At 41.5% G+C, this 26,086-nt stretch overlaps 2 protein-coding genes across 8 annotated transcripts in view; both read left to right on the forward strand.

Moving 5' to 3' along the window:
- The first annotated feature begins 1,550 nt into the window (after positions 1 to 1,550).
- arpp19a (cAMP-regulated phosphoprotein 19a) lies at positions 1,551 to 6,225 on the forward strand. 2 transcript variants are annotated; one of them, XM_020080260.2, is made up of 3 exons: positions 1,551 to 1,808; positions 2,661 to 2,783; positions 4,545 to 6,225. In XM_020080260.2, exons 1-3 carry the CDS (start codon positions 1,752 to 1,754, stop codon positions 4,713 to 4,715), a joined length of 351 nt encoding a protein of 116 aa, XP_019935819.1. In that variant the 5' UTR covers positions 1,551 to 1,751; the 3' UTR covers positions 4,716 to 6,225. The 2 variants fall into 2 exon arrangements, with proteins under 2 accessions (XP_019935819.1, XP_069384933.1); XM_069528832.1 differs by having other exon boundaries at positions 1,611 to 1,808; positions 2,637 to 2,783.
- A 1,054-nt stretch (positions 6,226 to 7,279) lies between these two features.
- myo5aa (myosin VAa) overlaps positions 7,280 to 26,086 on the forward strand; it is a 49,919-nt gene continuing 31,112 nt past the window's right edge. For 4 of the 6 annotated variants that reach the window (XM_069528769.1, XM_069528787.1, XM_069528781.1 and 1 more), the window contains exons 1-5: positions 11,022 to 11,181; positions 19,912 to 20,022; positions 21,778 to 21,949; positions 22,670 to 22,814; positions 24,241 to 24,397. In XM_069528769.1, coding sequence (XP_069384870.1) covers positions 11,149 to 11,181; positions 19,912 to 20,022; positions 21,778 to 21,949; positions 22,670 to 22,814; positions 24,241 to 24,397 — 618 coding nt within the window. In that variant the 5' untranslated portion in view covers positions 11,022 to 11,148. Of the gene's footprint in view, positions 7,567 to 11,021; positions 11,182 to 19,911; positions 20,023 to 21,777; positions 21,950 to 22,669; positions 22,815 to 24,240; positions 24,398 to 26,086 lie in introns of those variants that run through there. The other 2 variants (XM_069528774.1, XM_069528790.1) reach the window with 2 other exon arrangements.

Consider the following 26,086-nt stretch of genomic DNA (forward strand, 5'->3'; position numbering starts at 1 on the left):
ACATGCTGAGCACACGGATAATTATAAGATAATAAAAATAATAAGATAATAAAAAGACAGCACCACAATAAGCACACGTGACTATACAAAGATGAAGACGCAAGACAATGGAATGCAAACATAAGAGCACATCACGAGAGTGTGCTTGTCAAATTAACAAACCAACCGCAGAGCTCAGGGTCAGTGAGATCATTGCTGAGCAGCTTTCAACACGCTCCGTGAGTTGGTTTTAAAAGCACTGACAGATCACATCAGACGGGGTGGTCCACTGCTTTGAGACTTTTATGGAAAAAGCTGATTGCCCAAATGTAGTGCGAAGAAAAGGTATATTACTCAAAACCATGATGATCTAATAGAAAGTCACTGACCGCAGGAGGGGCCAAACCATTAAAATTGTATACTAGCAAATCATTTCAAACTCTCAAAGCACAATAAATGGCTTTTAGTCCAGGTTGTTTGTACAAGGACTCAAGAGGCCTTATGGATGTTTCACCCGCTCCCACTCATTCAAACTGTAACACCTGGAGCCGCCAAACACACAGCAAGCCACAACAGTAGAGGAGCACTGGTGATGTGAGGTGGTCATTTAACATGGAGGCCTCTGAGTATGTGTGTGTACTCACAGCCTCAACACCTGCATCATGGATTTGTTTGCTTGGTGTCACCCTGTGTTTCACACATGCAGGCTTTGCTGCATAATCATTGAGTAATTAAGCACATTAAAGGGATAGTTCATCCAAAAATGAAAATGTGCTCATCATCTACTCACCACTACGCTGATGGAGGGGTGGGTCGAGTGTTTGAGTCCACAAACCACTTCTGGAGTTTCAGGGGTAAACAGTGTGGCAGATGAATCCAATACAATTGAAGTGGATGGTGACCAATTATTCAAATGTAAAAGCCAACAAATAACATGTCTCTTTACTGCTCGTGTTGTGTCTTCCAAGTGTCTATAAGCCCTGACATTCATATTCGAATAAATACAAGGTCATTTACACAGTGTTTTATCCTGAATGTCCTCAGTGATCCACGCGTGAACACGGCTCGAGAAGATATCAGTGGTGTAAAGGAAGCCGTTTGAATATCAGGGCTTGTGTAGACTTGGATGAAACCACAGGAGCAGTAAGGAGGCATGTTATCTTTTTCTTCTGTTGGTTTTTTTACATCTGAAGAAAGGGCCCCATTTACTTCAATTGTATTGGATGTGAAGCTGCAACACTTTTCACCACTGAAACTCCAAAAGTGTTTTGTGCACTCAAACACTTCACCAACCTCTCCATCGGTGAGAGTGGTGAGTAGATGATGAGGGGATTTTCCTTTCTGGGTGAACTATCCTTTCAATGAGACTGTGCACAGTCCACAACCACTGTGCATGAGAAACACGCGTGTGTGTATGGAAAAGCAGGAGGAAAGACGTGAACCAGCGTTGCAGAATCCTCCTCCACCTCCACCTCCTCCTCCTCCTCATCTGAGGATTAATGGACTCAACCCTGCTCTGGGCTCCAGCAGCTGATCAGCACGTTACGCAACGCAAATCCGATCCCAGCACTGAGTGTGCGCGTGCACGGCGGCCGAGCGCGGGCCGTGAGCGCGCTCGGTGACTCCGCAGCTGACGTATTTCTTGTGCGGGAGCAGCAGCTCGGCGGCGGTGACGCGTATGGGTACGGAAAGCTCGAGCCGGGGCTCAGTGTGTGGATCCCTCGTCCTCCTGGTGAGCACTTGTCTGGCCTGAGAGCGGGATAGCTGTAGACATGTCCGGGGATAACGAAGAGACGCAGACGGCCGAGGACACATCGGTGGATGAGAAGGTAACAGCGCAGCGTTGGAGCGCGTCGAGCCGCAGCGGCGCTGACTTTGTTATAGCGAGTGCTCCGTTAGCCGCGTTAGCCTTGTTGCCCCGCGTTCTCCATTTTTAACGCGCCAGCCACAGCTAGCCACGGAGCCCTGGCTATTTCTCTCCCCGCGTAGCGACACTTCGTTAGCGGCTAGCTGCTCAGACTTGTTTCGGGCTGCTAACGGAGCGAATGTTTCTGGTGATCGGTGTGAATGTCAGTGCTGCCACGAGCTAATGTTAGCAGCTCGCCACCCGCCATGCTAGCTGTCATGACATTCACACACAGCCAAATCATCGGCTACGGTTAGCCCAGCTGCTAACGTTAGCCTAGCTCAACCGACAAATGTTTTGAGGCAATATTATTTTCAACTCCCGGTGGTTACCACAGCTTCCATGCTACGTAGCTAGCAATCCAAGTAGTCGGTAACTTTGACAATATCAGGTTTTAGCAGTAAGTGTGTGGTCTAGCATGTTAGCATTGATCCCAACCGACCGCTAAACGCATACAGCCCACACTGCATGGCTATTTAAACCTGACAGGTGAATGTTAAACACACCTGCTAACACGAATGTGGCTGCCTATGTTAAATCAGATGTGTGAAATATTACTGCACAGATCTCATTCAGATTATGTTCTAGTAAACGTGAGTGGAGCTCTCACATGGAGTCAGGCAGGTTATTTCTATACTGCAGTGCCATCAGCTGACAAATATTTCAGTGGGAGCCTGGAGGCACCTGCTGAATGTGCTCACTTGTTGTGCAGTCACTGGTTTTGGAATATGAAGTCTCTGTCCTCTCACAGCCTCATGCCTCTGCTTGTCTTCAGGAGGTCCAGGACAAGGTGATCAGCCCGGAGAAGGCAGAGGAGGTGAAGCTGAAGGCCAGATACCCAAACTTAGGAAATAAACCCGGAGGCTCTGATCTGCTTCGCAAACGCCTCCAAAAGGGGGTGAGTGATCTCTTGTGTTTGTCTGCTAAACAATCATTGTGATGACATTGCTGTGTAGTGTCATCACACTGAGTTTCCAGGGCTTATCAGAATCCATGCTGCTTGATGAACTAACTCCAGGTTCACTTACTAGACAATTTTAAAATGTGGTTTGTTTAAACACGGGTAGAATAAATCTTAGACATACCTCACAGCATAATATAGTTCAAACCACACCACCAGCTTCAGTTTCCAAATGATCGCACAGTTGAATCATCAGCCTGAACCCTTTAACTCTCACAATGCAATATTTATTGCTTATTGACACACTGTGTTGTGGTTCCCGTCTTGTTTTATTTAAAGGTCCAGTGTGTAAGATTGAGGTGAAAGGGAACTAGTGGCAGAAATATAATATAAAATAATTCTCATGATGTTTTCACTAGTTTGTTTCATGTAAATTGTTTGAATTGTAGTTTTCTTTAGCCCAAAAAAGACCCTTTATATTCAAATACTTTATATTTACATCGAGGGGGTCCTCTCTATGGAGGCCGACATGTTTTTTACATTAGTCCAGACTGGACAAACTAAACACCTTTTGAGTTTTTATGACAACTGAAGGCTTCCAGAGGTTCTTTTTCATGTTTGGAAGGAGAGGGTGAGGTGAGGGGTGTTCAGCTGCAACATGTAATTTCAACACTAGATATCACAAAATTCTACACACTGTACCTTTAAATAAATGTCATGTAAATATACAGTAACCGTCAACATTTGTCATCTCCCTCCTTGTCACAGTCTTTTGAGCCAGGTTGTGACACAGGGTTATGGTCTTAGACTATTCATTTTAATTGACAATGAGGGTTAGTGGTATATATATATATATATAGTGGTACTACATCATTTTCACTGACAATCAACTGGAAATGTGTGTACAGTCATGAGAATGACTGTTCATGTCAAATGAAAATATCAAAACACTTGTCATCAAATGTGATGGTTCCCTCTGTTTTCATGACTTTGTGAAATCTTTGCTTCCTCACCAGCAGAAACACACAATTTGAATGTTCTAGTACTAACTTGTGATGAAGACTTGCCATTATTTGTTTGACATTTATTTCAACTAAGTTACCAATTGAATAATCCATAATTAAAGTAATTGAAATATGAAGACTATACCAAAAATTTATAAATGTATTGTTTTATTGATTGTAATATTTATCAGGTAAAACAAACATACAGACATGTTTTACAAGGAGCATATTTTCTAATTTAATGTTATGATTTTGCACTATACAAATAAAATTAAATTGAATTTCATAATTATTTCAATATTCTCAGCTTGATGAGTGGTTTTATAGGTTGTGCTGGACATTTGTCAAAACTTAGGACATTTTATGGTCAAAGTTAATAAATAAATTAAATAACAATTGACAAATTAACCAATAAAGAATCATAATTAGTGACAACCTTAAACTTATTTATCTTTCCAAACAGGCTTATATACTGTCGCTGACCTGTGGTGCTGGTTGTCATAAACAAATAGAGGTTGTTTCAATTCAGCGATTCCAACTAAAATACATGGTCTGTATTCTCCAGGTTAAATAAACACATTTGAGTGTTGAATGTTATCTTGCCAACCGACTTCTTCAACGCGTTTGACACAAAATGATGTATGTTGTCACGTCTCTACCCTTTTGTGTTTATGATTCAAACAGGACATTTAAATTGTTTTTACAAAGAAATGTACCATGATGTAAGAATCATTTGGATTTTATGTCTCTGCAGCAAAAGTACTTTGACTCGGGGGACTACAACATGGCTAAAGCGAAGATAAAGAACAAACAGTTGCCAACAGCTGCACCAGAGAAGACCGAGATCACAGGGGACCACATCCCCACCCCCCAGGACCTGCCCCAAAGGAAACCCTCCCTGGTTGCCAGTAAACTGGCAGGCTGATGCACCCGTAGCCCTGACATCTCCTGCAGTACCTCCCAGCCCTAACCCTTTCCACTCGAGTCTCAGAGCTGTAACATTACCTCTCCCGCCCACCCACCCCCTCTCCCACAGTTCCACCTGTCCCCAGCATCTGCCCCCATCCCCAACTGCCTGGACCCATCTTCATAAAGTCCCACCTTACCACTCGGTGATCCAGCTGGCTGATTCCTTCAAATCCTGTTAATTTTACTTTTCACCCCACTTGTCCCCGTCTCTACCTCCTGTCTCTGCTTTGTCCCTCACTACTCCCACAAACTGACCGCCCCTCTGTCACTGTCCTCTAAGCTTTCATGGTCCTTTTTTATTTTCTCATTACTTCCATGTTTTATCATACACTGAAAGACAGGACATCCAAGTGTGAGTGTGATGAACGTACTGTGACTCTTCTGTACTAGGGATGGATGATCAATACTACAGCGTTTACTGGCCTAAGAGCGGGGCAAGAAGCAAAAGTTGCATCTTGAGTGTTTAGAGGGCTTTTGGTATAGACATCAGGATTCTACTGTGTGTGTGTGAGTATGTATGTGTGCATGTGTGTGTGTGTGTCTTTTGTTCGGCACAGGGGCAGATATCAGCCTTTTAGAAAGTTAAACATCAGATTTGTATCATTCACTGTATGTCCTTATTCTAAATTATGCTGTCAATATGCTTGAGTGATTGACTGAGTATAGTAATCCAGAGGCCAAGCTCAGTTTTGTTAACACTTTGATTGTGAAACGGGGAGCGGGGTCATACTAAAAGACTGCACGGTGAAGGCCACAGTGTCATAAAGACCTGCTTATGTGAAGCAGGGCTCCTAAAGGCAAACTTCACTGAGTTCCATTTGAAATCATTAAGGTGCACTGAACAGACATTTAAACTTGCCGAAAAAAGCTCTGGTGCAAGAAAAAATCTCTGCGTGGCAGATCTGTGGTTCATTCAAAACGTTTCGAAACTAAAAGAAGGGGATGCCATTGTTGGCTTCAATCTGAAATGTAATGTTGAAAGTTTGCACTGTATCTGTGAAGTGCCATGCATTTCAGCCTCAGAGGACGACACATACCTCTCCTTGGGTCAAAATGTCTAGTTTCAAGTTGTCATGAATGACTCAACCATGCTTGTAGTGGAGTATACAGGACCTGAAAGCTCAACTCCTGTCAGTAGGGACCAGTCTTTGTGATGTGTGTGAGAAAAAAAATCTATTGTTCAAAATTTACTGGGAGCATCTCTTGGCATTGGGAACAAAGAGTCTAATGAATTGTGTTCAGATTTGGGGGTTAAAATCTATACTCATAAGTTAAAGTAGTTTTATCTTGAAATTGTCCTCAGGCCCCTGTAGTGCTTCTCAAGGGTCCTTGCTGACTAGATGAAGTTTACCTGTCATGTGGTAAATCTAAGCGAGCACTACATCTGTCTGAACTGTGCATGTACGTGGCTGCCCTGCTGTCACTTTATGCCATTTCGTTTTGTAAATAAAATAGTTTTGCACAAATGTTTAATTGTTGTCTCCTTTGTGTGTTAATGTTGATGTGTTTTAGGACTTTCTGCATGTTTAAGAGGAAAAGTTCAGTTGGAACTTTATGTTATGTTTTTACAATGCTTTGAAAACTGAGTTGGGGAAAAACTGTATATAGTTTATCCAAAGCACCAACTATATACACTCCAGTCAGACAATGACAATTGAGACTGGAGTTCTTTTAGATTTTGTATATGTTTAATGGCTGGAATAGTTTTGACATAAGTCAAATTGATGATGCCACCGGGGTCTCACCACAACAGCCAGAGAGAAACCAGTTGCTTTTCAGCATCTTTTGTTTTTCCAACACACGAGAAAACATATATTCAAAACTAAACATTAACTGCCAAGCACTTATAGCCGGCGTGTTGGCTTTTCAGCGTCCTCTTGTCCATGTGTCTCTTGGTTTCTCTCCCGTGAGTCTTCTTGCATGTCTCTCCTCCGGCAGCTCTGCTGCTGCCTTTTGAATCAGAGGATCAATCAGCCAATGGCCCTCAGCTGATTAACTGCCTGGTACAGCAGGGGTGCTCTCTGAGCCATCTCCATGCCCACACATGTCATTTACCCCAATAGAAGCATATTTATAGGATGACAATAATAATAACTTATAGCATATATATATATCTATAAATATATATATAATGTAAGAGTCACCACCTCATGCAGAGGAGACACCTACATTACACAAAGCATATTAAAAAATAAATATATTAACTCCTAAGGTCTAATATATGATATATGTACACAGATATCATATTGATTTTTGTCTATTGAGAATTAGAGCCAGTTGTAAAGAAATAGGTCGATGTGTGCCTTTCATAGACATATTGGTGTTTATATGTGCCAATATTAAAACCTAATTTCATAAGAATTAACAATAAAGACCGTTCTGTTTTTTTTTGGCGTTGGAATGACTTTGGACGTTGTTGTTGGTGTATTACCATGGCTCGGCCGCCGGGTGGCGCAGTTACCAGGGAGCAGCAGTAGCAGCAGCAGCCTCGCTGTGTTTGGCTGAATCATTTCATCCATCATACCCACAATGCAAAGTGAGACGGCAGCAGCCTGGAGCAGCGTTTCAGGACAAGTTATCATGGCGATGAGAGACGCATCTTGTCCCTGAGCCCCACAGCAACATCAACAGCAGCAGCAGCAGCAGCAGCGGCAGCGGCAACAAAGGAGTCCTGCCCCCGCTTCATGATCACACGCACCGGGGCCCGTGCCGTGCGGGGAGCTGCGGGAGCCTCAGCCCACATTGGAGGAGCAGGAGAAAGGACATAGCCGGTGGCCGCGATGGCAGCGTCGGAGCTGTACACCAAGGTAAAGACAAGTGTCCGCAGCCTGTTAGCATGTGGGCTACAGACGGTTAGCTGCCACTGCGGGGAGAGCGACCTGTTCTAATGTGACGACTGCTTTCACAGTAAACAGGCGGAGAGCTGGACGTCCAATCTGTGCGTGCGTGTGCGTGTGTGTGTGTGTTGGCAGTAAATGAATGAACACGCTCCTGACTCCTCTTTTTAAAACCTTTGTGCATTAATCTGCAGAAACGAGACGTGAGCTCCGCGCTGGAAAGGTTCAGCTGAGAAGAACAGATGCGACACTGCAGCTCCACAGACCAAACAAAGCGCGCGTTATTAATCTGTGTTGTTATTGTCCTTTATCACCACAACCAGATGATATCTCCTCCAGGGCCTTCGTAATGTATACAGCCCCCCTCTCCTCGCTCCTCTCCCCTCCCCGCTCTGCTAGCTAGGGCGCAGGGATGATGATGATGATGTTGCAAAGGCGGTGCCAGCCATCATGGACGCTCCAGATTTACGCTTTTAGAAGCAGAATATCTGGCTTTAGCTGAAGCCTGTGCATCCATACTGCCTCGTGTTACTCCCTCACGTTATCGCCGGGGCTTGTCTGTGTTGGTTGCTCGGGGTGTGAGCAGGTTGGGTACCCCTGCCGAGATGCTGCGCCCGTCGCAGCATCCGGACAGTTGCAGCATCCTTCCTCCCCTTTAGCTCCCGGGCCGTGAAGCCTGAGTGCGGCTCACTGAGGAGACCATGACACTGCTGCTAATGACGAGTTGCACTCAACACTCACAAGGTCACAAGTGTTGATGCTCCAGCTACTGTAGTATTTCTATGACTGCAAATGGGAAAGTGTGTGTGTGTGTGTGTGTGTGTGTGTGTGTGGGGAGATGAGTCACCCGTCCTCCTCTGTGACAGCTGGTGTCTTCAGTTTGAACAATGGCCGTGCTGGAGTAGAAAACATGACAGTGTGTGTTATGGCGACATTGGCCACCGAATGTTTTATTTCAATCTGCACCCAAATTGCAGAGCTGCAGTGTATCTCAGTTCTCCAGCCCCTGAACCTCTGTTTTCTTCCTGTGACTTCTCATGAAACATGTTGTCTTTAAACCAGACGACACAGGTTTGAACCCTGATGAGATTTGGGAGGTCAAAGGTCGAGGCCACGATGTCCTCACAAAACACGTTGTTGGCCTCTTGAACATGAAATCTCAAGTCTGCATTTCTTTAGATTGTGATCGATCGTTGCTTGGACCCAAAGATGAACTGATTAGATTTCACGTGTCAAAGGTCAAACATCCCAGTGACCTCATTACTGTGAATGCAATATGTCAGGAACACCTGAAGGGACCAACATTGCATTGATGGGCGGAGGCATAAAACTGCCGGGCAGTAATTCTAGTTTTTTAGAGACAAACATTAAAAATGATATTTAGATGCATTAGATGTGCATTCTAGTAGCGTTTGGCTAAGGCTGCCAAACCGCCTCTGCTTGTTGCCAGCGTTTAATTTCTCTAAATTCCATGAAAATCCTGTTGTGTGTGAAAATTTGAACAGCAGAGCGATAGAGGAGACTTTGGATGTATGTGTCAGTGTGGCTGGGAAACCCAAAGCTAGTTCCGGCTTTGAATGGTCGAGTCTGTTTGGAAGGCAGCCTCTGATGTCAGAACCCTCTCTGTGATTTATTTTTCCAACGCATGGTTTTAAAAACACTCTGTCCTTTGTGTGTGTGAGTCAGCCTTATAGATGCTTATTGAGTAGGTCTGAGCTGTTGGCTTAACACACACACACACACACACACACACACACACACACTCTCTGTAACAGTGAATACTGATTGGGCACACACACTTGAACACAGACCATTAGATTCAGCTCCTCTTTGACCTGAAAACCAGTGTAAAGAGAGTTGAGTCAGAGGTGAAGACTTTGTCAGTAGCCTTGAGTCTGTTAAAAGTTAGAGGTTGTGAATGCACAAGAGACAGTGCTGCGTAAGAAGGAAGAGGAGATGGAAGTGAGGCGATGCGCCATTAGATGAGTCAGAGCTGGAAAGGTTCTTCCACACATACGATTCAAAATTGAATTCTGCATTTAAAGGATTGTTTTGCTGTAACACAGCATGAGAACATGTCCAGTATTTTTAGCAGTACTAGATTTAATATTTATTCCTGAACCTAACCTGACAAAGAAAAGTATTATTTCTGCAGATTCATTCATAGTGAGACAAAATGACATGAACATCTGGTCATCAATAGTAAAAGTCTGCCAGAAAACTAAGAATATGATTAAGGAGATCAATTAGAGCTGGCTTCAGTCCAGATTTAATTGAATCACATGGTACAAATCTGCTGTAAAAAATAAAAATGCTCTTTCGAAGATTTTGCAGCAATGATAAGCATTATCTTATGATGGAACTAAAGGCAGGGTTCTCAGTAGAGCCCAACTAATATAGAATTTTAGGGCCAAAGCCGATACTGATATCGAAGAGTGAAAATGGAGACGGAAATAATTGCTAAGATGTCATTATCAAACCCTTATGACAAAGAAATGTAATTTAGGCTTGATATATTTTACACTTTACCCACAATCTTAATTATTAACTACAAATAAAAACAAAAAAGAAATACAACAAAATGTAGAGCTTGAATGAGGAAGATAACATAAATGTAGGTATTGTTTACATTGTTTATTCTGTAAAATACAAGTTTCTAAACATAAACACTGGTACCAATGTCTGTGAAAGGCTCATATCGGCCTATTTTATTGGCCAAACAGTGAATCAGTCAGGCTCCAATTCTCAGTAAAGAAACATTCTATCTGATCTCTGAATACATTCCATACTATGAGTTCATGTAGCTATGTAACACAAGAGTAAGGTTTGCATTACGTGGGGAATCATACATTATCTAATGCCTGTTGTTATTTTTTATTTTCCCCTCCCTCTAATTTAGAGCATGTGCATTAGATTACTGAGATAACGTGGTTAAAGTAATTTCGCTGTCCTGTTGTGTATGCTCTGGCAATTGGCTGTCCAATACAGACGGACACACAGTCAGACAGGCAGACGCACAGAGAGTTGGGCTGAATGTTTATGACTATATAGAGATTCCAACTATTATGATGTTATAGCAAATACAAACCAAAACAGATATTAGTTTCAGGAACTGGAATTGCTCGAATTGTCCCACAGACGTCTCAAAGACGTCCTCTGAGTGTGTGCAGGAGGAAGATTCAGGTTTACTGCTGGTCTTGTGTGGTCTGTCACACAGTTTTTTGGAATCATGTCAGTGGTTTTGGGGAAAAGTGCTGTTTGCTCGCTGTTGAGCGTCTGACTGCTTCAGAAATCATGTGATCGGGGAGGGAAGCTCACATACGTGATAGACACCAGGAATGGCCAGTCATCTGTCACAGGGTGAGGAACCTCAGCGGAACGTCAGGGAGCGCTGCTCATCTCTGCAGACACAATGGGACGGTTTCATCCAGCAGCGAGTTCTGGAGCTCAGCGCTCAATCAGTTAGTGTGTGGCCTTGTGGTGCATGTGGCTGGAATCATCCAGAAACCAGCAGACTCACAGCATGAGCTAGAGGCTCAATACTGAGACAAGATGAACCGGGAGTTGGAGTATATGTTTCTTGAAGTAAGTTTGGAATTTCCTATCTCGTTCCTTCACTGACTAACTTAGTATATGTAGCAGATACAGGATGTGATTTGTGAAACTGTCACAAATCTGGTCGAGTGGTCTGTAAGTTTTGTTTTTGAGTTTGGTGCAGCGTCTCTCTAATGAGGGAACATTGAGGTCCAGGTCATGACACACCCTTCGCCAGGATTCGTCTGTTATGACACTGAAATCACTTAAATCTGAACAACAACTAAATCTTTGTATCACTTTGGCAAAATGCAATCAGTACATAACGTATCACACCCGTACATGTAGATACAGGGTGGTACATTTGTGTTGCAGGGGCTTATGCTTGTTCATTAGCTTTTATAATTTCTATCATCAGGTTTGCTGTTGGTCTCTGATCAAATGATCCAATCCTGAGATCAAACATTTTGTGTATTTGTAGTCTATGGCCTTTTCTTGAGGATCTATGGAGCTTTAACCATGCTGGTGTAAAGAGAAAGAGAAAAGATAAATATGAAAGATGTGCAAATGAGGTGAAATGCATAATACCACAAATCTCTGAAACTGTTTAAAGAGACATCACAGGTTTGTTATCTGGAACAAACTCTAGTGAAGAGAACCTGCATTTTACCAACATGTCAACAGTTCAGTGAGGTGGTGATCCCAAACCCGCAGAAGTGAAACAAAGCATCGCACCACACACAGCGATTTCTTTAGTGTTTATCTCTTCATGATTGCAGAAAAGCTTTGTTAGAAAATCACAGCAAAGTGTGAAACAGGGTCAAACACTTGATTTAGTTTGAACCTATCTGAGTTTGTTGAATTGACACAGAGCTTACTGTCTCTGCACCACACCCTCAGCACTCATTGAATAAAAAATGAATAGTATATCATATTTTATTAATGCAGCAGGTTAGAGAGTTCCTTCTACATTTTAAAGTTTACTTGTCTGAGAATCTTTTCACATCCATCAAAGTATTGTTGCTAAAATATCCCTAAGTGAATTGGAAACAAATCAGATAGAATCTGAAAACAAATGGGGTTTGAAAGTGAATTAAGACATTGTGAAACAGAATTGAATCCTCCTGTGTCTGATATCAGAATTATTGTCTGCAATAAACAAACTCAGCTGTTTGCTGACACATGCCTCCATTCTGCCACTCTGACGTAACCTGCACAAGTGAAGGTATCGGCTCTGGCTAAACTAATGTGATTAGGTGCTAGGCAGCATCATAGCTTCTTAGTAAGAGACTCTGATCTCTGGCAATCACTGGCACACTACTTGTGCCAAGAGCATAGTTAGGGAAGATCACCGGGTGCCTTGAGACCATCGAGGGTCCTCCCTACCAAACTCTCTAGCGGGGGCTGAGGTCTCTAAATCTTGGCGTCATGCTGCGTCTGCCCAGCTGAGCAGAAAAACAGCAGATACTCACATGAGGGGCATCATGTGACGAGGCTTCTGCAGTCTGAGACTCCATTGACCGCTTTACTGGGAGTATGTGAGCAAAAACACTTCTCACATTCCACTGCAGCAGCCTAGATATCTGCCTCTACCAGCCTGTGTTTTAAAATGTCAAGGTTTCCACGTGATTCACTTTTATGATTCGTTCGATCGAAAGGATTTCTCTGAACAGTTAAAAAAACATTATTTCAATCACTAAAAAAAGTTTAGCCACATGGATGAATAATTAGATCATGATGAGACCTTTTTAATTTCCATATCTATAAGAAGAATCACCTTTTTTGAATCAGTGCAGAAATAACATACTGGATATTTAAAGGTAAATTGGTGAGAAGCTGATAAGCATTTATATAGGCGGCCTACAGTTTGATAAGTAGGAGAAAACCCTGTGAGCGTTCAGAGGAAGCACAGCAGGCCAGGGCCACTCCGGTCCAGCAGTGAAAGCTCAGAGCTCAGTATTAGCAGGGTGAAGTCTGTCTAATCTGCTGTTGACTTTGTGCAGATTTGTAAACACTTCACCTCACCCTGCAGTCACACTGTATATCCCCAACACACACACAGAGTACACTGCACGCACACACACACGCACTCCCTGATCTTTGTGACCTCTAAACCTCCCTCATCCAACGTCCTTGTATCAGGAATGATCCGACAGCCAGAGGTGTTGCAGGAGAAACGAGAGCCGAGAGGATTTGTTTTATATCTGAAATGAACGTGACTTTCATGTTACCTGCTGAAATGTGAAGAGTTGAAAAGAGCATGTCCTGTTCAGAGATTACAACCCTCTTTGGGATCCATGTTTCTTTGGATGAAATCAGTTTAATCTTATGTATTTTATTGGAGTAACAAATTCTATTGATTCTCCTCTCTTCCATTCGGATTCTTACATTAGTCAATGTGTTTCAGTCTATGTTGGAATAGAAGCTTCTGTCATTGTGTCAGCAGCACTTGCAGCAACAGCAGCACACTATCCTGTAGTCATATGGAAATGTAATGAAATAGCGGTGTAGTTGACTGAAATAAGATTAGCCAGTGTTAAACCCTGAGCTAGCCTAATCAGCTCCTGATCCTTTGTCTCAGTTAAATCAGGATTAGCATCCGTCAAGTCTTGTACCTAGAAGCAGCCTTTTCCTGCTGTGAACTGACCTGATACTGTGAGGAAGGACGCGAAGGACAAAAAGTATTTGTATTATTATCGTACATTTTTTGTACCATCCTGATACAGACTCCAGTACTTCAACTTCGCACATTTGCCGATACCGAGTACAGCTCTGATACCTGTGCATTTAAAAAGAAAAGAAAACTAGTACAAGACATTTAAATAGCTGTATGCTACTAACCCTGTCTGGAAGTGATGATTGTTATCATTGTTCTATGGCCTGGCTTAGGTTAAACCCTTTGAAAAACCAATACATGCAGAGAATAAATGTCATAGAACCTCTTTTATGATTGTTTATTGTTATTTTTTGTAGTGTTTTCTCTGTATAAATACATTTAGGAATGCACAGCAATTACTTCCTGAAATATACAGTGCACGTCACTGTTTTATTATGAACTGGCTAATTCTACACAACCTGCAATCACTTCTTCTTCGCCGCTGTAAATACAGTACTTACCAGTTGCAGTACAGTGGCAAAGAGGAAGTGATTTCTGGAGAAAGAAAATTACAGTTTTTTCTGGGTGAAACTAATATACTTTAAAGACGTAGGATCAGATCTGTACATGTGGATTCATTGACACGTGGCCCAGCATTTTCAGTAGTATCAGGGGCATTTCCGATACTGGTGTCCGTATCCGAACATCCCTGCATAACAGACATGATGTGTTATATTTTATTTCATCTTTACACTGAACATAGGTAATATTTGTCAGAAATAATAGATTTTAACTACAAAGGGTTCAGCCCTATTATCGGTCCACATTAAAGTGTGGCAGACAAAATAAGACATCAGGGACACCAGCTAGAACTCTCATTTTAAAGGCCCAGGAGGTTTAATCAAGCAAATTATGAGTAAATCAATCAATATGATACTATTTTTCTGTTGCAGTTGCATTATGTTAAATGTTAGCTCCGGAGATTTTAAAGATTGACCACAAGAGTGTGAAAGTCAGAATATCTTTGGTTTGGCTGCTTCAGTTTTGATCATTCTTTGTTGAGCCTGTCAGTTGTGATTCACTCAACCTAACGGAAGTTCAAAAGTAAAATGCTGGAGTTTATTCTGACCAGATCAGGAGTCACTATTCTGGTTCTGCTCTGCCTGCCCCTGGAGGGAAAGGAAAGTAATTACATGCTCAGAGAAGGATCACAGTGAATACATTGAAGAGCATCTGTTACTGAGTGGATGCAGATCAGAGCTCAATGTGTTTCATTGTTTTCATGCATTCCCCTTCAATCATATGAATTCTGATGTCACGAATGATGTCACCCATAACACACCAACCTGGTCATCATCCCTCTCTCTGTGAGGCAGACTCTGACTCATCACATTTCTCTTTCCATTTTTCAGACGCTCCTCCTTTTCATCTTGTGTTTCATGGTGGAGGATGACGTGGTCCGTGTTTGTGTGTTTGTGTCGGAGTTTCATCCTTCATTTCTCCTCTACTTACTCTGCGGCTGCATTGCATCATTGTCTGTCTTTTTCATTCCATTCTCAGGTACACAGACACACAGACGCACCACACACTCTACATGCAAACACCTTCACATGTTTCACACATCACTAGGTGTCAATTGTGAATTAGTTAACACTGACATATGCCACCAATGAGCACGCTTCTTTTTCTTTCCTCGTAGTGTGTGTGAGTGCATGTGTGAGTGCGTGTGTGTGCGTGTGTGTGTGTCTCTGTGTGCCTATGGATAATTATCAGTATCTTGAATTCTCCTCAGTAGCACAGTGATGTCTCTGTGAGGTGTGATGCTGCTCAGAGCTCAATGTAGCTATTTTTAGTCTTGGCCCTCCCCCTCCATCACGCCCTCTATGTCACTCTCCCCCTCTCTTTCTCCCGTTGCTAGGAGGCTGTCCCAGAAGCCTCTTGAAGGGACCAAAAAGATGAAACGAGTAACGAAATGGTGGAATGAGGATGGGGCTCTTTATTTGAGAGCTTGGTCTAAGTGCAGCCAAACAGTTTTGAATAGGAGCAATATTTGAGAGAGAGGAAAGGGTTTGAAGTATTGCTTTAAAACGTCTACATTTGAAATGAGGAAATAATGCTCCCAAAGACCAGAAAAGAGAGGCTGCTATGAAGGCTATTTTCTAATAATAATAATACATAACAATAAAACATAACCAACTAAATCTTTTATTAAATTACAAAACATATTATTTAACCTCTTAGTTCAATTCAGGCTGACACATTTGAAACCTGATGCTTATAACAGTTTTAAAATGATTGACTGGCTCCCAACCCCATGAAAGTGACAGAAGCTTTGATTAATCTGTCATATGTAATCCTCTGTAATTGGGGGGGGGGGACTTCTCTAATGGATGTTTTGCTTGACAGATAACTTGGCTGCGAGGGCTTGTGTTGAGCAGACGTGAGGTTGTGATCCGTGGCTTGATCATGCTGGTTGTTCCTCAGGGTCTCCCCTTGATAGTTGTTTAGCTGTTTGATCTGTACTCAGCTCATAGTCGTGCTCTGTGTTTTTCTCTGTGAATGAATCTTTGGCAGGACTTCAGTCAGGAGGATCCCTTCCTTCACGTTCTGCCTTGTCCCTTTATGAGTTAAAGGTTCAGTGTGTAAAATTTAGTGACATCTAAGAGGGAAGTTTCATGTTGCAGCTGATGAAAGAGAACCTGTGGTAGCCTTCAGCTGTGATTAAAACTCAATAGGTGTTTAGTTTGTGTCCAGTCTGGGCCACTGTAAGAAAACAGTGATCACTGAGGAAGTGCTCCTTCTTGAATCGACAGTGGGCATCTAGAGTCAAATCATCGGTGTTGCCCCTCAACAATGCTCTGGTAAAGAACATCCTTCTGAACAGTGGCCTGAAAGCACTCTCATAGGGTTGAGGTAGTCCAGCACTTATTAAAGCAGATAGTGGTTGGTGTATATTCAGCCATATATATGAGAAATTGCTATCATGAATATGTGACTGACATTTCTTTTTGTCCTACATTAGTAAGAAAATGCATCACTGTCTGTGCTTATATAATACTCACCAAGTCCATGTGTCTTCTAACATAATACCAGGGAACGTCTCTCTCTGTCAGCAGGGTGTGTGTAATTGTACGGTAGAGGTCGAGTGAGGGGAAACTAACCCACTAATTGATTCCAGATGGCATCTTTCTCTTGGACAGATAAAAGAAATAGAAATGAAACATGCTTAAGTGGATTTCCAAATATACTTCAGTGGTCATTAAGATAGCTGGACGGCCTCTTCAAGTACAGCCTCTGTGTGGGGAAACACAGGTCTGTAAGACTGAGTTTTCATTTCCTGTGTGTGTGTGTGTGAGGAATGCACTTTTATAATAACCTTAAACACTTTATTTATTCCCCATGTAGTTCCTTTTTCTTTCATTCTTTTTTACTTTAAATGTATATATTAATTGCTGGTTCATTTCTATGACCTCTGCCAAGGAGGTTAGGTTTTTGCACCTGTTTGTTTGATCCATATCACAGAGTATTACGGCCATGTTGAAGACACTGTACAACATGCAGGGATAGAAACCTCTACCTACCATCAATTTGAACAGATAATGTTGTTTGTGTTTGGGGGAACCAGTGGGTGCCATTCTAGTTAACAGTTATTCAGTTAACTCTGTCCTTTCTGTCTTATCGGTTACTCAGTGGCAAACCTAAACCGCTCTGCACCCCACCTCACCACACTGATCAAGCTTTGTGATATTGCTGCAGTGGTGAGAGAGAAAGGGATTTGAGGAATTAAAAATAATGTGACAGACGGATGCTCTGTGGGGGTTAGAGGTTTGAACATATGACTAACACTTTCAAAAACCTTCACTAAGTTTCTCTGATCACAGATGACAAATTTGTACTTCGAAGTGACGGAGTAATACTGCAAATATGAGCATGGGACAAAGACTTCCACTGTTCTTTTATTTGTGTGTTAATAGGTTTGTTCTCTGAGGCTGTAGCTGCCCTTTCACACCACCACTCGTCTTAATACTCAGACTGAAGGCGTAAGGTTTGTGAGGATATCATGGTTCATATGATCAGTAGTGAGGCAGTGGACCAAATTAATTGACCAGTGTCTCTCCCGTTGTGCTCCACAATAAGGTCTTTCTGCCACGACTCAGTAAGATCGTCATCTGCAGTTTACGTAAAGTGGCCTCAAGAATCCGTGAAATTGTTGTGGGTCCTTCAGAAAGAAGCTGTGCTTATCGTCATGTGCTTCACTTCCCCAAGTACTCACCAGGAAGATCAAGTCATCTTAACATTTCTGCAGTAGCAGTTTGGCGTACGAGCTTCATATTGCTTCGTATTTAAAAATAAGTGAGGCTCATTCAGTGAAAATCCTCCTTTATCTTCAGATTATAACATAAAGACTCTTAATCCTGTCGTCCTGTGGGTGAGAACGTGAGTGTGGACTCTTAAACTTAATGTGTTATTTAGCGCTTAAAAGCCATAATTATATGTGATTGAGAATATTTATTTGCTTTCATTTTGAGAATTTTATTACAACACATCTAGAAATTAAGAGTGTCAGTTTAAATGCAGTAATAAAGTTGATAATAGATAATAATAGAGTTTATTCAGGAATATATTTGTTCCATATCTGATTACACTATGTAGAGACAACAGATTTTCACATATCCCAATCCTGGATCATATACGTAGGTCTATGAATGAACATGACGTGTAATATAGTTGTATATAGCCAGTGTCACACACAGGAATGTGCTTTTCTTTTCTTTCTTTCAACTTGTAACGTTGTTTTTCTCTCTTTTTATTTTACTTGGCAGTTTGAATCTTGCATGTGTGAGATGTATGAGCATTAAACTAATTTAATTACAACCGGCTCTCAGTAGATTGTGTACCTCCACCATGGCCTAATAGCCCCCCTTATGAAACCACATTTAAATTCATGTGACTTACATGTTTGATTCTTTTTTTTCGTCATGATCCATCTTGAATACATAATAGTTGATATAATTCCTTTCATCAACTTCCTATTTCACAATGTTAAAGATAATAAAAAAAAAAAAGAAATCCTGGATCCATCCCCTGTTTCAGATCCACACCAAACTGTAATGTGTTCTTCCCTGACCCATATCAAATCTGTCCATCAGGTTTCGTGGTAATCCATCCAGTAGTTTTTGCGTAATTCTGGTAAAAAGGGTTAATAGGCAGAATCTGTTTTGGTTAGTTTACCCATTTTCTCATTTACGTCATATGACACGTTTTTGTGTGGTGAATGATCCCACATGAAACAGTTTAATGTTTGATACACACACACAACCTCCAGACTTAGTCTTCTTTAACTCTCAATTTTATTTGGTCTTGTCTTTCCCTCATTTAATGTCAGATGTAAGAAAAACAACTTGGTGCTGTTGAATCACTGGCTTACAGTTACACACACACACACACACACACACACACACACACACACACACACACACACACACACACACACACACACACACACACACACACCAACATCACTGCAGGACTTTCTAAGGTCACATTGTGGTTTGCATAATTCTTCAGTCACTATAGAGTCAACTGCTATATTTTTAGAGGAAAGCACTCTGTTAGTGCATCTGTCTGTCTGTGCATTTGTCTACATTTATGAGGCGGATTCCTCAGCCATGTGACCGGCAGTGTTCATCGCTGGTTTTCCACATGTCCGTGATCGGCTGATTACCTCCAGTCACAAGTCCTCAATGACCTTAAGTCTTATAATGATAGTGTTGTTGCGTGTTGGTTTGTGTGTGTGTGTCAATTTTGAGTTATGATCCACAACACCATTCATCCGTTGCGATGAGCTGCTTCTTCGACATTTCATTCCCACAACTTCACCACACTTGACCATTACAAGCCATGTTCTCATGATTGTGGAAACACAGAACCCACTGTTTTCACTGAGGTCAGGAAAGAAGTACGAGCAACTGTCCTGTCTATCTTCTTTTTATGTGAAGGAGGTAGTAACCTGGGATTGTGTGTGCAATATAAACTGAGCCAAAACAAGAACAATTATTTCTATTGGGAATGTAAAATGCCAGCGCTCATGGATCTTAGGATAGTTTTATTTATATATATATTTATTTATATTTAAGTCCTGTATTACGTTTTTATCAAATTATTGTTATCCCCCCCTCTCTCAGAGTGCTCGGGTGTGGATCCCAGATGCAGAGGATGTGTGGAAGTCTGCAGAGCTCACCAAGGACTACAAAAATGGCGATGCCTCCCTGCAGCTCATGCTGGAAGATGGAACGGTGAGAATCATTGAAAGATTTATGCTGCATTCAGGCGCTACTTGGATGTTATAATTTCCAGAGTAGTCAAGTCCATGTCAGTTGAAATGTGGAAACAACATGGACGCTACAACAAAACTGCGTATTTGACTTACAGGTTTATTTATACCTGTTTCCAGTAAAATATTGTTTTACCTCACTTTTTATCTGATTTAGTTCTAATAGTTTAGCTTTCGATTACAACCAAATACTGTATCACAAATTAAATGTTGCCAACAAATCATGCAATACATTAATTTGCACATTAATCAAAAGTTTCTAACATTAACTTTTGTCCACATGTTTCTCCGTACAAGAAGTCAACAACTTGGTTTAACATTTTTGCAGACTTTACAACTCGTTGTCCTGACGGACATTCATGCAAATCTATCCCATCACCCCAACATCACCTGAATTTGCTATAAGGGGGGAGGAATCGCTTTCTCCTTCTTTATGCTTTTTTCTTCCTCTCAGCTCTTTTTGTCGCTTTCTCTCTCTCTATGCCTCAAAGACACTTCAAAGCCCTTCATCTCATTAGCTGCTAATGGTTTCACCATTAGCACTTTCCACAAACGGGACCTGGTTACAAAGACACCGCAGGGAGCATTTTAAATGTAAAAAAGTGGATTTAATTCCTCATCATATGGTTACATACAAATACAAACAGCTTCCAGCATGTATTTCTTACATCTTGGAATCACATCCTGTATATGCATCTAGCGGCTCGTAGCAGCCGTGCTTGGATGGATATGTTTGGCGATTGGCGTTTAATGCTAGTTTACAGTAGAATCTGTTGAAAAGTGACATTAGCTTAAGAACAGACCAGGTCAGTTGAGGATCAAGGATATAGGGCTGGGCAATAAAACTATAACAATAATTATTTCAATATAATTTTCATGAAAGGCAATATAACACACGTTCAATATATCTTGATATATTGCTCATGAATTGTGCACAGTGAGGAGGTATAACACGCAATTGATCTACCTCAGATTTTTGTTTAGCTTTTAAGTGTCTGTAATGAAGAGTTTAAAACCACACCCGACACTCAGGAACAATGAACATCTTTAAACGTCTTTAAACATAAAAAGAAATAATGAAGTGACATTTATCGTGGTTTTTATCAATATCAAATTTTCATCTCTATCATGTTATAAGTTTTGGCCCTATCATCCAGGCCTATTAGATTCAAATTGGATAAGGTTCAGTATTGTAGCTAACTATCACATCGAGGACTAGGACAAATACATTCTCACAATCTCCCCCTAAAAATAAATTCTTTGCATTGCAAAATAACCATTTATTGCATGTTATTGCACTTTTCTATGTATATCTTTAAATGTGGACTTTGATGCCTTTTCCAGATCCATGTGCAGATTAAAATTGTGGGATAGCTGCTGCTGATCAAAACAACAAAATTAACCAATCATATGATCCCTTCCTAATGCTGGGAGACTTACTGTCACAGATCAAATTTGCTTTTTAAACAGTCATTAGGCGGATAAAAAGATCCATTTATTAGGACAAGGCATAAAAATGCACATGAGGCATGTAAGCTAAAATTTCCACCGAGACAGTGGAACGAAAGCACAGTCAGTTCAACACAGCCTTGAACAATGAATGGGCTTTTTAAGCTGCGGGAGAAATCAGTAGCCTATCTCATGACGTTACTGAGAATATGTGTGTGGATCTGTATCTCTGTCATAACTCTCCTGCATCGCTTTGGCTTATCCTCAGAACATTGAGCACACGCTTGACCCCAAGACCAAGAACCTGCCTTACCTGCGAAACCCCGACATCCTGGTTGGAGAAAATGACCTCACAGCGCTCAGCTACCTCCACGAGCCAGCTGTGCTCCACAACCTCAAAGTCCGCTTCATCGACTCCAAGCTCATTTACACTTACTGCGGTAGGAGGAACTCTAACCTGCTGATAAAACCCAAGTGTTCTTTATTTTTTGAACAGTAATCAAAAGCAAAAACTAGAGATATTGAATTTAAAAGTTCTTCATAGCCCTTTTCACCTTCCTATACAAGTACATGTTCATAAAACATGGGGGCATTTTATTGTGATACTGTAAAATATACTGGTTTTTCAATGTCAAAGGATCCATTTTAGCTCAGACACTGAAAACAGCACAGCTTCAAGACAGATTATTTTATAGTTGATTAGTAAAACACTGTGTGTCTGTGACATTCAATAACCATCATGTGTGTCTGCTGTAAGTCAAGCGTTTATTGTTCAACATATGACATGCTTGTCAAGTGCTTTCACGCTCAGTGAAAAATGGCGACAAACTGTAGACAAACAATATTTTCTGTTATTGAATAATAAGTTATTGTTTGCAGCAAATTCAATATAAGATGTATTTTTCATGGTATTTTTACAATTTCAGTTACATTTTTATTTTATTTTTTCTGGAAACGTCCCCATTTTGACTTATACTTACCAGTTTTGTTTTTACTGCTAATATGTCTCAATATTTATGTCAACTGATGTTTGTTTTAAACAGACCCTTTCATATGGATAATGAACCACAGATTATTACCCTCTCTGTTTGGACAGCGTGATATACCTGTTTACAGCCCAGTCCAGCTGCAGGTGAACTTCTAGCTTTAATCTGTTATAGGAATCGTTCTGGTGGCCATCAACCCGTATGAGACTCTGCAGATCTACGGAACAGACATCATCAATGCCTACAGTGGTCAGAACATGGGAGACATGGATCCGCATATCTTTGCGGTGGCAGAGGAGGCCTACAAACAGATGGCCAGGTTTGTGTGTGTGTGCTGTGTGTGTGTGTGTGTTTATGTGCGTGTTACCTGAGCAGCTCTCGCTCTGGTCTCCTTGTTGCTCAGCCCTCCCTCTCCCTTCAGGGTTTGTAGGTCAAAGCTGAGACAGAAATAGCCTCATAGTGGTCTCACTGTCTCTCTTTCTCACTCTTTAAATCACACTCACACATTTTAACACTGGTGTTTCTCTGCAGGAGCCAACCAGTCGATTGTGGCTCCACGTGAACATAACTGGACTGAATAGCAAGTTTAATCAGCGCTCACATCTCTCTTCTTCTATGCTTTACTAATGGAGTGTTAGTTGAAGCCCAGTATGACAGTGCGACTGGCATTAATCTATGTGTGAGAACCTTTCACACGGTGTAGGGTTGTACAATTAATATTATTCAGTCTGTATATTTCATTCTTTGTCTTATTTTCATATGAACCCTTCAATTGGACATACATGAAACACATCACAGAATATTTTATGTAAACTATTATACATTAATATATTTATTTGAATACGATTTTAATATTAAGTTAATATATTCTCGGGTAATATATATCGTTGTGGTCACGAGACCATCAAGTTGCTTGGATATGGTCCTGCAGCCTGTACCTCCCCTCCCCCTCATCAGACTACTCTCTTCTTTCTCTTGTCCTTGATCAGTCTGATATATAACAGCATCTCTCCATTTTAAATGGGCCAAATGTCTGATTATAGGATTGAAGACACCTCTGATATTAATTAAAGACAATTATCTAATTAAAGTATTACTTTTAATAGATACCAATCTTTTTATTTTTTCTTCTTCTTTTGACTAGAATGAAACTCAGTGGAGCACATACCTAAGACGAGGCCCAACAGTCCCCTTAAATTCAATCATACTGCACCAAATTACACACACGTTTTGATCTGGACCCATCTAATACCAATGTATTAGTCCCTGGGAAAATTTAAATGTTAAGTGGCCTAACTGGAAAAGTTAAGAAAGCAAAGATCCTGGATCTGCACCAAATTCAATGGTTTCTTTCCCGACCCTACCACATCCTTCCACAAAAAAAGTTTTTAGCGTAAGCTTGTTTATAAACAAACCAACCAACCAACCAACCAACAAATGGACTGGGGTGAAAACATAAACTCCTTGGCAGATGTAATTACACCTTCCAGGAACAACAGGAAAGACTTAATGTCACCAAGGTGTAAGAGTACCAGCTCAAACAGTTGCACCCCACTATGTAATTCATATCAAGTATATTTATTTGTTTTTATTGCCCTGTATGTTGTACAGTGTCTGAATGGGCTTGACAGGCCCACAACGGACACGACCCATGGTCTGTAAAGAAATTACAACATTTCCTGAGTATTTTACAGTAATTCATGATATTCACAGTTTTCTGTCACTTCTGTTTTTCAACTTGTCAGGGATGAGAGGAACCAGTCAATCATTGTGAGCGGGGAGTCTGGAGCAGGAAAGACGGTATCAGCCAAATACGCCATGAGATACTTTGCTACAGTCAGTGGCTCCGCTAGTGAGGCCAATGTGGAGGAGAAAGTCTTGGCTTCCAATCCCATCATGGAGGTGAGGACTGACTGGATTACCTTCAGTTTTATATCAAACCTTGTTCCTATGGAAGTAAATATGAATATACTGAAAATATAAAACAACAAACATGTTTTAAACTTAGCATTTTCTAAGCATATCTTTCCAACTTTGTAGAAGCAGCATATTTAAAATGACTCTTACAGGAAAAGTGTTGTTTGTGCAAGGAATTAGATCAGCCCCCCTCCATCCAAAATGCTGTCGACAAAGTGGAAGTCTTGCATCTTTTTTCCTGGCACTTTTTGTGAAGATGCACGTTTCCTTGGCTCAGTTACTCAACAGTATGCTCTAAAGTAAAGGTGTTTTGTGAATCATGTCGTTTGTGCTTCTCCTCTGCCTCTCTCTGGCATTTTACTCTCCTCCTCTCTCTCTAGCTGTCTGGTGGCTTTCTCGCTGTGATAACACATGTCTTGTCCTTAAAGGGATAGTTCACTGAAAAATGAAAATTCACTCATCATCTACTCACCACTCTGCCGATGGGGGTGAACAGTGTTGCAGCCCAATCCCATAGAATGCAAGTAACCATGACCTCTTCTTCAGACATAATAAAACAACAGAAAAACATAACATGCCTCCACACTGCTCCTGTGGTGTCATCCAAGTGTCTGCAAGCCCTGACATTCATATTCGACTCAAAACAAGGTCATTTACACCGTGTTTTAAGCCTAAAAATCAACTGGAAGTGGCTAAGCTAGTGGAACTAGCCATTCAATGGTGTGTCTGATGGTCCGTGAGTGCACCTCGTAGGAAGATATCAGAGGACATTTAGGCTAAAAGCACGGTGTAAATGACGCTGTTTCGTATGTCAGGGCTTGCAGACACTTGGATAACACCACACGAGCAGTATGGAGGTATGTTATGATTTCTCAGTTGTTTTATTAGGTCAAGGTTGTCGGTTACTTCAATTTTATTGGATTTGGCTATAACACTGTTTACCCCTGAGAGTCCAAAAGTGTTTTGTGGACTCAAACATTTCACCCACCCCTCCATCGGCATAGTGGTGATAATGAGTGAATTAAAAATGTTCCCTTTAAGTGCGTGTGTATTTTTGTTTTTCCTCCTGCAGAGTCATTGGGGCTCTCCAACTCCTCCTGTGCCCATATGCCACAACACCCTCCTCCCTTGCACTCCGCTCCAGCTCCTGCCATACCCCCACCATGTTCATCTTTCCTCATCGCTCAAGACCCCCCCCCCCCCTCCCAGCCACCACTTTCACCTTTAGCCAATCAGCTAAGAGCTGACAAAAATGAATAGAAAGCTTTCTTTATGTCGCAGTGATGTCACACTGGTCTCTTAGCCTGGAAGCAGGGGAGATGGTTGCGTCAGCCTTTTCAATCTTACAAAACCTTATGTGTGTGTAACTGCAGGAGTGTGTAACTGCAGGAGTGTGTGTGTGTGTGTGTGTGTGTGTGTGTGTGTGTGTGTGTGTGTGTGTGTGTGTGTGTGTGTGTGTGTGTGTGTGTGTGTGTGTGTGTGTGTGTGTGTGTGTGTTCAGCTGATGCAGGCAGAGACTGGAATACCTGCTCTGCTGAAAGACGCTTTGTCTGCAGGGAAAGATTGTGAACAACTCTTTGGCCTTAACTCAGCAAGAACCCTCTGTGTTCACACACCATTTACTGTGATCTAGCTGATTTCTGTGTGAGTGTGTAACCCCACCCGTCTACTGAC

The sequence above is a fragment of the Paralichthys olivaceus genome, chromosome 1 (assembly GCF_024713975.1).
Source record: "Paralichthys olivaceus isolate ysfri-2021 chromosome 1, ASM2471397v2, whole genome shotgun sequence".
Lineage (NCBI taxonomy): Eukaryota > Metazoa > Chordata > Actinopteri > Pleuronectiformes > Paralichthyidae > Paralichthys > Paralichthys olivaceus.